General features: G+C 35.5%; 1 protein-coding gene across 1 annotated transcript; it reads right to left on the reverse strand.

Moving 5' to 3' along the window:
- Positions 1-8,185: 8,185 nt before the first annotated feature.
- Positions 8,186-11,653, reverse strand: LOC113306497 (F-box/LRR-repeat protein At3g58900-like). The gene is made up of 3 exons (XM_026555427.1): positions 10,706-11,653; positions 10,060-10,385; positions 8,186-8,597 (listed from the first exon to the last, which is right to left on the reverse strand). The coding sequence occupies exons 1-3, from the start codon at positions 11,651-11,653 to the stop codon at positions 8,186-8,188; spliced, it is 1,686 nt and encodes a 561-aa protein (XP_026411212.1).
- Positions 11,654-14,052: the final 2,399 nt, after the last annotated feature.

The raw sequence follows: 14,052 nt of genomic DNA on the forward strand, positions 1-14,052 counted from the left end.
GGTAGAGCTAAAAATAGCTTCTACAATGGAAAGTCTATACATATGCGTAGAAGACATGATTCTTTGAAATTACTAATCTCAACAGGCGTTATTTCCATAGATTGGACAAGGTCCAAGGAGAATATCGCGGACCCTTTGACGAAAGGCTTGTCCAAGGAGATAGTTAGTAAAGCATCGAAGGGGATGGGGCTTAGGCTCAAATAATTAAACTTGCCATGAAGGATACTCAACCTTGCTGACTGGAGATTCCAAGATCAAGGTTTCGAATGAGACAACTAATTTGTGGTAGTTAAAGGTAAACACTATCAGATAATTTTATTATCTGTCCCTTCCCTATGGTGTTGATGTGATAGTGTGACTGCATGTGGAGGATGACTTTTAATTAAGTCTTAATGAGTTCTATAGTTTCAATTTAAGATTGAAGTGGGGTGTAGCAGTAAGCACTCTTGATGGAACTCACCTATCTGAATGAGGAAGTGGGTCGCTTCCTATGAGAATGGAGCCAATTCTTTAGAGCATTCTGAGAAACAGTATGTCCAGGGCCAAAATGGACAAAACGGCACGAACTTAGCAACACTTGGAGGATATCATGCGTGGATATTATTTGAACTACACCAAACGCTAGCAGTTCAAGACATCGCGTTCACTGTTTAGCTAGTAGTTCCGGTAACTTCTCACTAAGCAAGGTTCAAGACCTCATGGACACCTTTGCCTAAATGGTATTTTCCTTACTCTGATTTTTTCGTTTTCCGATATTTCATTCATGTGGGGGATTGTTGGAGAAAATGAGTTTTAATTAAAAAGATTTTATGGTCTTGGTATGGTTTGATCTAATGACCTAAGGGTCTAAGGATACTCACTCATTTTTGGGTGAATGAAGTGGAACCTTTAGTCCCACATTGTGGAAAACTAAAGAGGAGCTCCACTATATAATCATACACTTATGTATGAATTGTAAAACGTGGGTGGAGCGGGTGGGCAAAAATACATATTTTGACCCATGCGATATACGCATATACCATGCACCAAGTCCCTTTCCTATTCGGATTTACTTTTTGGAGAATTTTTTCTTTAGGAATTTAATTCCAAAATTATTTTTTAAGAGTTTTATTTGTGGGAAATTCCTTTTACGAGTTTTACTTGTTTTTGAAGAAAACAAAAAACCTAACTTGATCTGCAAGGATCTCATCCTATAAATATGACTCGAAATTCTGTTTTTAAAAAACACATAAGCAGCGACTATCTCTAGGTCTACTTTTCTTCTTCTTCTTATATTTTGTGCGGCGTTTTGCTTCCATCCCTGTTGCTGAGTTCAAGAGTGGGTAACTTGCGTTGTGCTAACTCAAGTTATATCGGGCAGTCTTATCCTGGACACATCTTCGCACGTTGGGGTTTAGCATTACTTCAGAGTATACCCGCGAACTAATGTGTTAAGGACAGCTTGTTGAACCTGTGATTCTGCCCTCATCAATTTGTTCGTGGTAGAGTTGTTTGATACTATTCTTTATATTATTGTTTGATACATCTGACGTTTCTTCAATTGTTGCAAGATTCCAACAATCTCAAACGGCCATATGCTGAGTGCCTAAACCTTAATTCTAATCTTATCTTTGCTAGTTAAGCATATTCTTCTCTGTAAAAATAAACATATATGCCCAGTAATTACCGAAGTGTGTTTCTGCATTTCCTTGATCTTGGTGTGAAAGTTGAATTAGGATTTAGGACGTGGGAAGTAAACAATAAGAAACTGTGTTGGTAATATCAATATACTCCCTCCGTTTTCAAAAGACAGTCCGCTTTGACTTTGTCAAAATATTAAGGAGACCGTAGTAGTTTACATGCATACCCTTGGTTACTTGCATAATTTATTTGGATAAAAATATTAGTAATAAAAACTACCAAAAATTGTTATGGGATTGTAAATAGAAAATTAAAAAAAGAAAGCTAAAAGAAATGACGGATATATTTGTTTCCTTAATTATACAAATTTCATTAATATTTTAGATTGGGACCATTAAAAAAGAATTTATGAATATAAAACTTTAAGGGTATATTAGAGAGTTTATTAGAAAAATATAACTATAAACATAAGTTGGACACAATTTTGAAACATACCAAAATGAAATAGAGGACGGTCTTTCAGAAACAGAGGGAGTAGCTAATAATGATTAATGCTGCTATGCAAGGGTCGTGTTGTTCTGCGGTGGGAGCATTTGCGTGTTCATGGGATCCTCAAAAGCTCCACAAGGCACGATATGTGTTATCACATCAGACGAAACTTAGGTTGTTCTAACTGGGCCAATTTCGGTATAACCGGCCCAGAAAAGCTAAAGGTCGAGTACTCTTTTATTTCTATTTTTGTTCCAACGACTAAGCTATATATACGCATGCCATACACTGTGAGAATCGATGTTCCGTTAGCTCATTTCATATTATCTCTGTTTGTTTATAAAATTTCATACGATTTGCGACCTATCTCCTGCTTAGCTCATCGCAAATGGTTATAAAAATGTGAATTATCTTAATCGGTTAGCTACGTGTCCCTTATAAATAGGACAAAACTATAATTTCTCTTGTGATAATTATATAATTGCCCCTCCTTTTCATGTATTTGATAAATACCCTTATGACACAACAAATATACCCCTTTTTCTATATAAGTCCACCAAGGATCCATCAACGTTATTATTCTTTCCATATTTACCCTTTTTCTTCTAACTTGCGATTGATTCACTTTCCCACTTCTTCTTTCTCTCATGTTCTTTCAACCAACAACAGTACCACTGCAACCACCACCACCAGCTCCGCCGCTGCCACCACCATCAGCTCCTTCGCTTTAATCTTATTTTCATGCTTTCTGCACAACCCCTACTCTAGCTTCATCACCGGAAGTTGATCCTTCCTTTTCTTTTTCTTCATCTTCTACCACCACATTCGTCGCCGCCAACTGATTCAGGATTTAATCCACAATTATCAGCAACCGATGAGACCCCCTCTTCATCTTCTTCTTCGTCTAAATATTAATTTTTTAAATCAGATTCAACGAGATTGAGATTGAGATCGAGATCAATTTTAGGTTTACATTTCTGGTAATATTGTAGTTAACTTTTTCGGATTATTGAACGGAAAGAAGTAATTATGATGATAGCGATGGTGGTTCTGGAAGCGGCGACGGTGGTGGAGGAGGTATGGCATTTGTTTTTACGTTTCAGAGATTTTTCAAAATTGATTTCGTGTTTGTATATGATTTGATTTAGATTGAATCTGTGTTTTATCTCAATTTGATTGATCTCGAGAGTATTGGATGATATTCAGGTTTTAGGTTTTGATTTCTGGTATTTTTAAAGTTGATGATGGTGGTGGTGCTGTCGGTGGTGGAGGAGGTATAATTTGTTGTTGTATTCTACGTATCCAAATTCAACTTACATCAATAATTATTGTGGTTGCGGTGATAGTTTGGTAGAGATGGGTGTGATTTTGGTTGTTGGGAGATGGTGGTGGTAGTGATACTTCTTACTGGTTGTGCTGGAGGATATCAAATCTCAATTAGGAAATTTATCCAAATGATTTTTCTAACTGGATTCACAATCTACTGTTATGCTAGTTGATGATGATGGTTGTGGTGGTGGCAGTGGTGCCGACTGAAGTAGACTTCTCTTAATTTGGTGTTGTACTGGTGGTAGTGGAAGTTGTTATAGTGGTTGTGATGGTGATTGTGGTGGTGGTGAGGCTCGAATGATAAAGAATGTTAGAAATGGTAGTCAACAATCAATATTTGTGTATCAACAATAGAAATTGATCTTAGTGTAAGGAGTCAACAACAAATATTTGTGTATCAACAATAGAAATTGACCTTAGTTTAGGGAGTCAACAACCAATGTTTGTGTATCAATAATAGAAAAATGGAATCAACAACCAATATTTGTGTATCAACAATAGAAATTGATCTTAGTGTAAGGAGTCAACAACAAATATTTGTGTATCAACACTAGAAATTGACCTTAGTTTAGGGAGTCAACAACCAATGTTTGTGTATCAACAATGGAAAAATGGAATCAACAACCAATATTTGTGTATCAACAATAGAAATTGATCTTAGTGTAAGGAGTCAACAACAAATATTTGTGTATCAACAATAGAAATTGACCTTAGTTTAAAGAGTCAACAACCAATGTTTGTGTATCAACAATGGAAAAATGGAATTAACAACCAATATTTGCGTATCAACAATAGAAATTGATCTTAGTGTAAGGAGTCAACAACAAATATTTGTGTATCAACAATAGAAATTGACCTTAGTTTAGGGAGTCAACAACCAATGTTTGTGTGTCAACAATAGAAGGGAATCAACAACCAAATTTGACAAATATTTTTGAACTTTTGATTTTTTGGATGAACTTCAGTTGTTGACACCTAATATTGATGGCGGCAGCGGCGGCAACAACAATGGTGGTGGTGTGTGGCGGTGGTGGAACATTATTGGTGGTTGTATTTAGTAAGTGGTGGTGGTGGATTGGTGGTGGTGGCGATGTGGCGGCGATGCTGTTGGTGGTGGTGAAATGGTGCTGCTGGTGGATGTGAAATAATAGAAAAATCTATCTTTTAATGGATAAAATTTTTAAATGGAAAATAATATTGTAAATGAGGGTATTAGGGTAATCTATTTTTTAATGAATAAGGTATTTTAAATGATATGGATATTTATATTATTGTATAAGGGTATTTAATAAATTTACACATTTTTCTTTCGCATCCATGCGAGGTTTCCAAGTTAAATAACATCATTTGTTTTGTGTATTCTAGCATAAATGAACCCGAGATGTTGGAGTAAACTATAAGATAAACTTTATGAGCACCGGCAGTATTGTTTACTTTCCTGTCTAAAGTCTAAACAGATAATCAAGTTCGGTCTTACGAAGATTCTTGACAAAATGGGTATTTTCTTCGGAAAATGGGTTATTTGTCCAGATATTTTTAAAACATGGTTCAAATGGACGAGTAAAAATTAGTATGGGTGAATTGGACACCGGAAAAAATAGCAAGGATGAAACTGATTCATCCTGACTTAAACTTAAAAAATAGCAAGGATGAAACTGGATGCATCCTGATGTAAATTGAAAATAAGAAAAAGTATTTGAAAATGGGTAGGATGAAACTGTTTACATCCTGGCTATTTTTACATTTTTTTCCATTTAAACAGTATCAAAATCTACGTGTCCTTTTCACCCAGGAATTGTTGATTTTGGTCATTTTAACCAATTCTGTATATTTTCTTCCAAAATTAGACACGTGAAGGATTATGATGATAGCAAGAGAAAAGGTTTGCTGGTTGATGCGTTGAAACTGAAAATTTAAAAGAGATTAAGATAGACAGATAGGTTAATTGGAAATCTTCCCTTCGCCATCTTGTAATTCCATTTGTTCGCCAAAAAATGCTCAAATATTATATTCTAGACTTGTAATTAATGATCCATTTTAGTGTAGAACAATAAGGAACACACAGTTTAGTGTAAAAAATTACACCAGTTTTCATTTTCTTTGTATGTACTGAACCGTAGACCTTGGTTAATGCAAATTAGCCAATTAGGGACAGAATTTTGTTCCTATTCGCATCCATCAGGTTGTCAAGTCCCACCGAGGCACCGACCTATTGTGTGTAAGAAAATATTAACCGTTCATTTCTTGTCTCATTCTTGTAGGACCATTAGATCTTCTTAATTCCGTGTACAGTAATATTACAGCCGATACAGGCTTGGCAAATAATAAATACGTTACCGTAAAATCCAACAAGAACACATGGGGAATTTTTTATCTGGTTAGCTGACTCAGAGTCTGACTCGTATGGAGGTAGAATAGATTTGTCGCACGCGTCATTACTTAGTCGTCTGACTCGTCTGGCTCAAACTCGTTCTTAGAGAAAGATGGCATCAGCAATCCAAGATTACAGGTATATATGATCAAGATTGAAGAAACACCCTCCAAAATCCAAATCCATGTATTCATCTCATGCTCTTGTCCTGATTTAATAACAGGGTACTAAAAGCGTGTTAGGTATTTCAGAAAAATATGATACAGTAAATGCTATTTTATATAAATTATCATTTTTTTCTTTAAGTGCCGAGAGGAAAAAAAAAAAGAATAAAAAGAAAAGCTACAGGAAAATGAGTTTCTGCTGGGTATATTTCCGTGTTGTGTTTCGTCTTGATTCTACAAATTAAGTCCGTTAAGATGTTGGAGGAGACTGAAGATAATTGGTATAATAACAAGAAATAAATCCGTTCGCAAACAGCTGATGTCTATCCAACTGACACAAAAATTGTGGAGGTTGTGGAAGTAACAGTGAAAACTGGATGATGAACATAAAGGTCAAGAAACAATGTCAGTTAAGTGGTTTACATCAATGCGTTGTTTGGCGTAGATACTCTTAAGATACGAGACGAAATTCTATTTAGTTCAAGATATTGTTATCATTGATTAATTTAATTCAATTACAGTACAAGGTTCAAGCCGAATAATGTTTCAAAAAGTATACAAGATGTAAAATAACTTGGCTAAATTGGGGCCTATACCATTTAATTAGGGCCTAAAGCTAGATGATAAAAAATGTCACTAGAAATCACTTTACACCTTCCCTTATCAAAATAATTACCAAACTACCTATTTTATCCCCGATTAATTAGCACTAATTAATCGTATTAGGGGTTAATTTTGTTTTGGATGTGAGATTAACTAATGTTAGAGAGTTCATCAAAACATCATTTTTTTTCGTAAACAGTACCCAGAATCGGTTAACGTTCATTCACTTGTAAATCGATTCTACATTGGTGTTTACGAATTAACAGAGGACATCCATAATCAGTTAACATTGACATGTTTTATAACCGATTTCGAGAATAGGATTTTACTTATGACATATATAAACCGATTGTTTCCTTTCATTACCAATTTTCTTTCATTGCATTATTATTGTAGGATGCATTTAGCACATGCATCAAGTCTTTAAACCCCTAGGCGACCCTAGTGGACCAGTTATAGTCTCGTGAGGGTTTACATAGAGGTCTACTCACAAAACCTATACAAAAACTTCTAAAGCCATCAATCTTCCTCCGACGACGACGATACAACATCCAAGTAGGCCGGGTTATCCTCCGGGATTCTATCTGCCAAGAAGTAATAGCTTGCATCAAAGGCGAATGCTTCCCCCTTTACTTCCAAGTAGCGCACTTTCACGACTTCGTGCTACAGAAACACAAAAACAAGCTTACATTTGTTAGTGGTTTTTCGTTGGAAGATAACACAACATGGGGTACGTAAAAAAAACCACAAAATTACTTACAAATTGTGCAATGGACAAGATGAAGGGGCGAGTGTTAAAAATCTGAGGTTGGAGAGCTAAAAAAGAAAATATCGCATTTTCGATGAATAGGTGCCTATCATGGAGTTGTTGAACACTTCTTGCATTAGGATTCCTAAATTCTCGGCTAAATTTGTTGTGTACTTTATCTCAAAAGGTTGTTGAATCCTCCCTTTCGCAGGATTGACATCTAAATCGATTTTCCGCATACCATGTTTTCATGATTGCCAAATCTTCCACGGAGTCGAATGATGTCATTTCTTGTATGTATATGTATGAAATGAGTAGTTGTGGAGTATATGGAGTGAGGGGGAATAAAATGATCAATTTTGGGGTAAATGGGGTCCAAGAGTGATGTCTCTATTTATAGAGAAAGTCCCAAACGACTTCTTTTTTTGAAAAACGTGAAATAATTTGAAATAATCGATCTTTTAGAAGGACTGTAAACCCCGATTGTGTTTGTATGCCACAAGGAATCGGAATTTCTTGCGACCAACGTAAACCGATTAAAAACAATTTAATTCACTGACACTAATCGGTTTATATATATTCATATGTGAACCGATTCTAGCTTGGCTTAAAAACATCTAGGAAGAATGGCTTGCACAATCGGTTTATGTTGACATATCGAGTAAACCGATTGTTGGCATGTCAGGCTAGAATCAATTTAAACATTAAGTGCATTAAGTTCAACACAAGATCATCCAAAATAAAAACATCAACCACACAAATATCATCCAAAATACAAACATCAACCATCCCAAAAGACTTAAAACAACCACAAGTCTTGTAAACTTAAAGTTTTAGTATTTAAAAGTTAAACTTAAAAACTTAAGGAGAACCAGGAGCATTTGCAGCAGCAACAGTATCAGGAGCAACATCACCACCACCAGCACTAGCATCTGGAGCAGCTGCAACACCACTAGCAGCAGCAGCATCAAGAGCAGCAGCTTCTGCATCATCCATGGCTATACATTCAGCCATTTCTTCAAACATACCTTCCAACTCATGGTGGTGATCCCTCTCAGATGAAATAATGTTTTTCCTCATCCTAGCGAACCTCATAAACTCAACAAGCTCTTCCAGTGCAAGCATATCAATCAATGCGAGGGCTTGTTCAAGACGGGTCTCAGCTCCGATAACAAACTTATATAGGCTTCTCTCTGGCACTCTTTGTGGTTTCCTCAGAACATCATCCAAGGTTACCTCTCCATTGTAAAATACTAGGTGTGTGAAGTCCATTCTACACAAAAAAACAAAAAACAAGTAAGAAATCGGTACATATAGAAATATAAGTAATCTGATTCTGAAGAGACTAAAGGAATCGGGTTATGTGGTACATGTATAAAACCCGATTGTGGAAAGGAAGATGAAGAGACTATAGTAATCGGATTATACATATTACATATATAAACCGATTCTGGTGATGTATTTTCATATTTCATTTCTACCCCAAAATCGGATTATGTTAATCATCAGGTGAACCGATTACTGTGCATGCTCTTCATGGACGAAAACAAAACCCATAATCGGTTTATTCTATAGGTCAATAAAAACCGATTCCGGGTGTAATCAAAATTTTGATTTGTCAAGAACGAAGATTTAAATATGTAAATCAACAAGATATGAAGAATCATAGATTGGGTTGATGGAGATTTACCTTTTTCTTGTGTGGATCGAAGATTCGTTGGAGAAGAAGATGAAAATTAGGGTTTTGAGAATTTGGAAAGATTGGGATGGAAATAGAAAGGTTTTTTTAGGTTTAGTTTTTTTTAGGTTTGGATTTACTGAAAATAGAAAGATTAGAATTTATATGAGAGAGTTTTAGGAATTAATGTGGGAGTAAATTAGTATTTTTTAGAAGTTTGGGTGCCTATAGTAATTCGGAAGTGTAGGAAGGAAAATTTGATAGGCCCCAATTAAATGGTATACACCCAATTTAGCTCTGGATGAACTATCCATTAATATACTTTAATTTTTCTATCAGAGAAAATTTTATATACTTTTAGAGAATGATAGCATTCAATGAAAGACACGGGTAATAAAATAATTCAAATTCAGATTATACTCAAATTTTAGAACTAGTTTGTTTTTTATCTTCAATTATAGGAATTATGCATATATGTAGTAGTACTTTTACAATTCTATTTCATGAAATAATTAAAGATTGAATGACCGATTTTCTAACATACCAAGTTCATACAAGGCTTTCTGTAGGAGTTTCAGTTTCCCTAGTAATCTGATAGAGCTAATATGTCCAATCGTCAATCACACCTTCAGACAAAGCGACAAAGGAGGCTGTACATGGAGACTGGAGAGAGGAAGAGTCATGTGGATTCTTTAAGCTATACGGGCTACAACATCGTGCCAACTTAAGACATTGCCCTTGGGTGCCAAATAAAATCACCAGACTTTGTACGGTTCGATATGGAATTGCAGACACAAAAGTATTAAAGCTAGAGGATAGGATGGTTTTACAGACAAAATTAATGGGCACTGAAATTTAGTCTTAAATAGCATTTAACGAAGTTCGAAACAAACATTTCCATCATTCTTTTCACAGAAGAAGACATCTCCAGAAAACAAAAGAAAAACTAAAGGAAGAAACCTCGCATCACTGGGGCTCGGAAAAAAGTCTCGTCTTTTCATTGTGTGACTAAAGCATACGCACATAGTAAGTTTCCTCGTCTGTTCTTACCCAACACCCCATTTTGATGCGTGAAGAAGCTCTTGGAAGTGCTCTTAACTTCTTCATAAATTGATTTCTTACTCTCCGAAGTGAGTTAGTAATAGGGTAAAGAGTAACTTCCTCTAAAACCTTCGCATTTTCCAACAAAAAACTCAAAAGTTTGAGCTCCGCATCACATCCTACAATTTCTTCAATACGGACAGTGCTGAGATGAGACAGCATGCCTGGGAATGAGAATCCTACCTCCCAATCATCTCCAGCGTCTAACAATTTTCCTATATCCAAACAATGAAATGAATGCTGATAATGAGTACCGATGTACACCATTGAAGTTGTTTTAGACTGTGTTCTAAAGATATAAAGTGACCAAACTAAATACATAGAGGATAGTTAAACATTACCCCGTTTCGTTTAAGTATCAGAGTTTTTATATTCGGAGAGATCTTGAGTAAGTACGCTATCATGCGCAAGCTACCTCCAGTAAACCATGTTTCCAGCCTCGAGCATTGAAGATTACATAAGCAATGGTGTTGACATTCCAACAAGCCGGTAGCTCTCGACAAAACCTTGAGAAAATTCTCTTAAATAATCTTGAAGCTAAATCATATATGGATAACCAAAACTACTTAAACGAGTTAATAAGATTAAAATTAAAAACATACCTCAAGGAATCCAGGTGATAAGTCGAGTTGTTCCACCTTATAAACGGCCACAAGAAGTTTAACCATATGTATAGCATTCACTTCTTTTTCCTCGGCGAACAGTTGTTGGTTTTTATCTCCATAGTTACCGGTAAAGCTGATGAGATTAGGGGAAGATAACTTCATCATTTTAGGATTAAGATGATGTCGCCGAGAACTACTACTAGTGCTGCTCCGATAACGATATCTCGGATCACAACTACTATGATGATAAGTGTATTCAAACTTCTTAAGACCGAGAGACTCAACAGTGAAATTCCCTTGATTATCAGTTTGTATATCACAATTAACTAAGTTCAAAGTTTCAAGAAGTGGACAGCTTGAAAAGAGCCTTTTCGATAACCCTGCATTGGACAGTGCAATTCCACCAAGACACATAAACATAAGCTGTGGTAAACTCATTGAATTGGGAAGAACAATGTGTACATCTGAACCGTAAGACAATAGTGTCAACTTTTTCAGTGATTTGCAGTTAAGCAGTCTAAGAGGAATCTCATATGTCATAACACTATTATATGCCTGATGAAATTTTAGTGTTACTTCTTGAACGTTATGCTCAACGGCAGTATCGACCCATCTGGAAACACTTGCTGTTGCACTGCTACTAAATTTATAGAATCTCAACCTAAACCATTGGATGTCACAGTCATTGCGGAGCTTGAATACCCCATTAATAAAATTGTTAAATTTAACCGGCCGTGCATATACGCTCGGGTAATAACAACAATCGAAGTTGAGAAAAGGTAGAGATTTCCAAATATGAATCCATCTTTTCGATAAAACGCAAGTTTGTACTCCATATTTTGTATCACTGAAAGACATGATGTGATGAATTAGTTCATTTGGTAACATACTGATTCTATCAACTTCGTTTTCTTCATTACCAAAAGAAGATATTTTTTCTACCATTGCTGAACGGAGATGTTAATTTCTTCTTAAAAGCTGCTAAACGGATTCAAAGAAATACCTGTGTTTATTAATGGCTGAGGCTGATGCGAAAACCCTAGCCTCCAACTCCAATTGGATGAAATGAGCGAGATTCGGCCTTGTGTTACTTTAACAATTCTAATAAACTGTTTTTACACCTCTTTTACACCTCAGCGAGAATGTGCAGCATAGTGATAACTTGAGAGTAGCTTTCAAGATAGTTGTATGAGAGAATCTGGCTAGCGACTTACTAAAATGCAGAACAATACTAAAATGCAGCTTTTTTATTGGGATTAAACTAACAAAATTGATATCTTAGCATGAATAACAACATTCTTTTCCCAAACTGGAATTCAACAGAAAATGGGTCATTTGTCCAAATATTTTTAAATCACGGTTCAAATGGACGAGTAAAAAATAATTTGGGTGAAATGGCCAAAAAAAAATAGCAAGGATGAAACTGGATTCATCCTAGCTTAAATTTAAAAAATAGCAAGGATGAAACTGGATACATCCTGTGTAAATTAAAAATAAGAAAAAATATTTGAAAATAGATACTATGAAACTGGTTACATCATGCCTATTTTTACATTTTTGTCCATTTAAACAGTATCAAAATCTAAATGTCCATTTCAAACATGAATTGTTGATTTGGGTCTTTTTAACCAATTTTGTGGGAATTCAACTCCTAAACTTCCTAATATCTCCATGGAAATTGGATTGTCATTTCCGTTAAGGATGTCTTCACAAACAAACATGTAAGATGCTGCTCAGGGACTCATCAGCCAAATCTACAAGTCAAGTCTATCAAAAGAAGAAAAAAAAATTATAGTATAAATATCACATGTTGCCCCATGAGAGTGAAATTTGTATCTGGACCTTGTATAAGTATCTTGGCTCCTCTACCTATCCAAGGACCCATGAGTGATACCAAGACGAAAACAAACACAATCTAAGGATTTTAACAACATTGCTAATGGGGTGTCAGATTATTTATATATTCAATAATAAAGGGATCCCATGCTAATCTCCATCCAAGGAATCAAAGGCTAAGAACAATGCTACCTAGTGGGGAAAGGGAGCAGGGGATGTGTAGCATCTTCGCTTACTTAGTCGGCTGACCGAACTCGTCTTTGACCCATTTCCCATCCAGACTTAAACTATGCGCATAGGGTAGGCGATAGGCATGAAAATAGAAATTGCACTTCACCACACAAAGTAACGCTCTTCTTGATGAGCTAAGGTTGTTCGGATAATTCCTCTTTCCGTCATGCCTTCAAGAATCATGTGTATCTCAATGCTTACTACCATGTGCTAAAAAAGTGTGCATTAACCAAATCTGTCACTGTATAAATAGGAATATGCGGATCCTGTTGCATTAATGGAGTTTTTTAGAGCCGACTAACATGGTCCCTTTGGTGCATTTTGAAATAGATTTAGAGATGTCAGAGGAAACTGTAAGAAATTTTTGTTCCATGGAAAGATGGGATATCCGTAGATTTTCACAAAATTGGTTAAAAAGACCAAAATCAACAATGTTTAGGTGAAAAAGATATCTAGATTTTGATACTATTTAAATGGACAAAAATGTAACAATAGCCAGGATGTAAATAATTTCATCCTGCCAATTTTCAAATATTTTTTTTTATTTTTAATTTACACATGATACATCCAGTTTCATCCTTGCTATTTTTTAAGTTTAAGCCAGGATAAATCCAGTTTCATCTTTCCTATTTTTTTGTTTCCATTTTACCCATATTAATTTTCACTTGTCCATTAGAACTGTGTTTCAAAAATATTTGAATAAATGACCCATTTTTCGGTAGATCCTCTGAGGCATCTCTTTTGAAATGCAAACTAGGTTCTTTGTTGTCTAAGTTATTTAATTCGACATGTAAGACAAATAGTAAGATATCCGTTGAGACGCCTGAGATCAAAATCAATTATGCAGGATAAAAATCTCTTTTTGATTTCACATCAGCTCATTTATTACGAGCATGTGAATAGAAAATGTAATTGTCTTATTGATACTTTATTTTTTTTTCTGTTGGTTAGTAAATACAATTTTTGGTTGTTTATTTTTTTTTTCTTTTTGAGAAAAAAACTCTCTCTTGGATGTAGTTACCAAACCTGGTATCATACAAGGTCTTGTAACGGGTCATAATTAGTGTGTACATATTTCATCATCGAACACGTGTATATATAGGAAGATACGTGGAAAGCATGCAGGCAAAGTCATTAAAACACGATGACACACGCCCATAGCCAAGAAGCCTATCCCGGCGACGTAGGATCTTTGCCCGAACAAATCTAAGGGCAGAAGTTAAAAGATGCACCGAAAACAAAATGTACTGCGGAGCACCAAATAACTCCCGAAGAGT

This window comes from Papaver somniferum, chromosome 8 (genome assembly GCF_003573695.1).
Source record: "Papaver somniferum cultivar HN1 chromosome 8, ASM357369v1, whole genome shotgun sequence".
Taxonomy (NCBI): domain Eukaryota; kingdom Viridiplantae; phylum Streptophyta; class Magnoliopsida; order Ranunculales; family Papaveraceae; genus Papaver; species Papaver somniferum.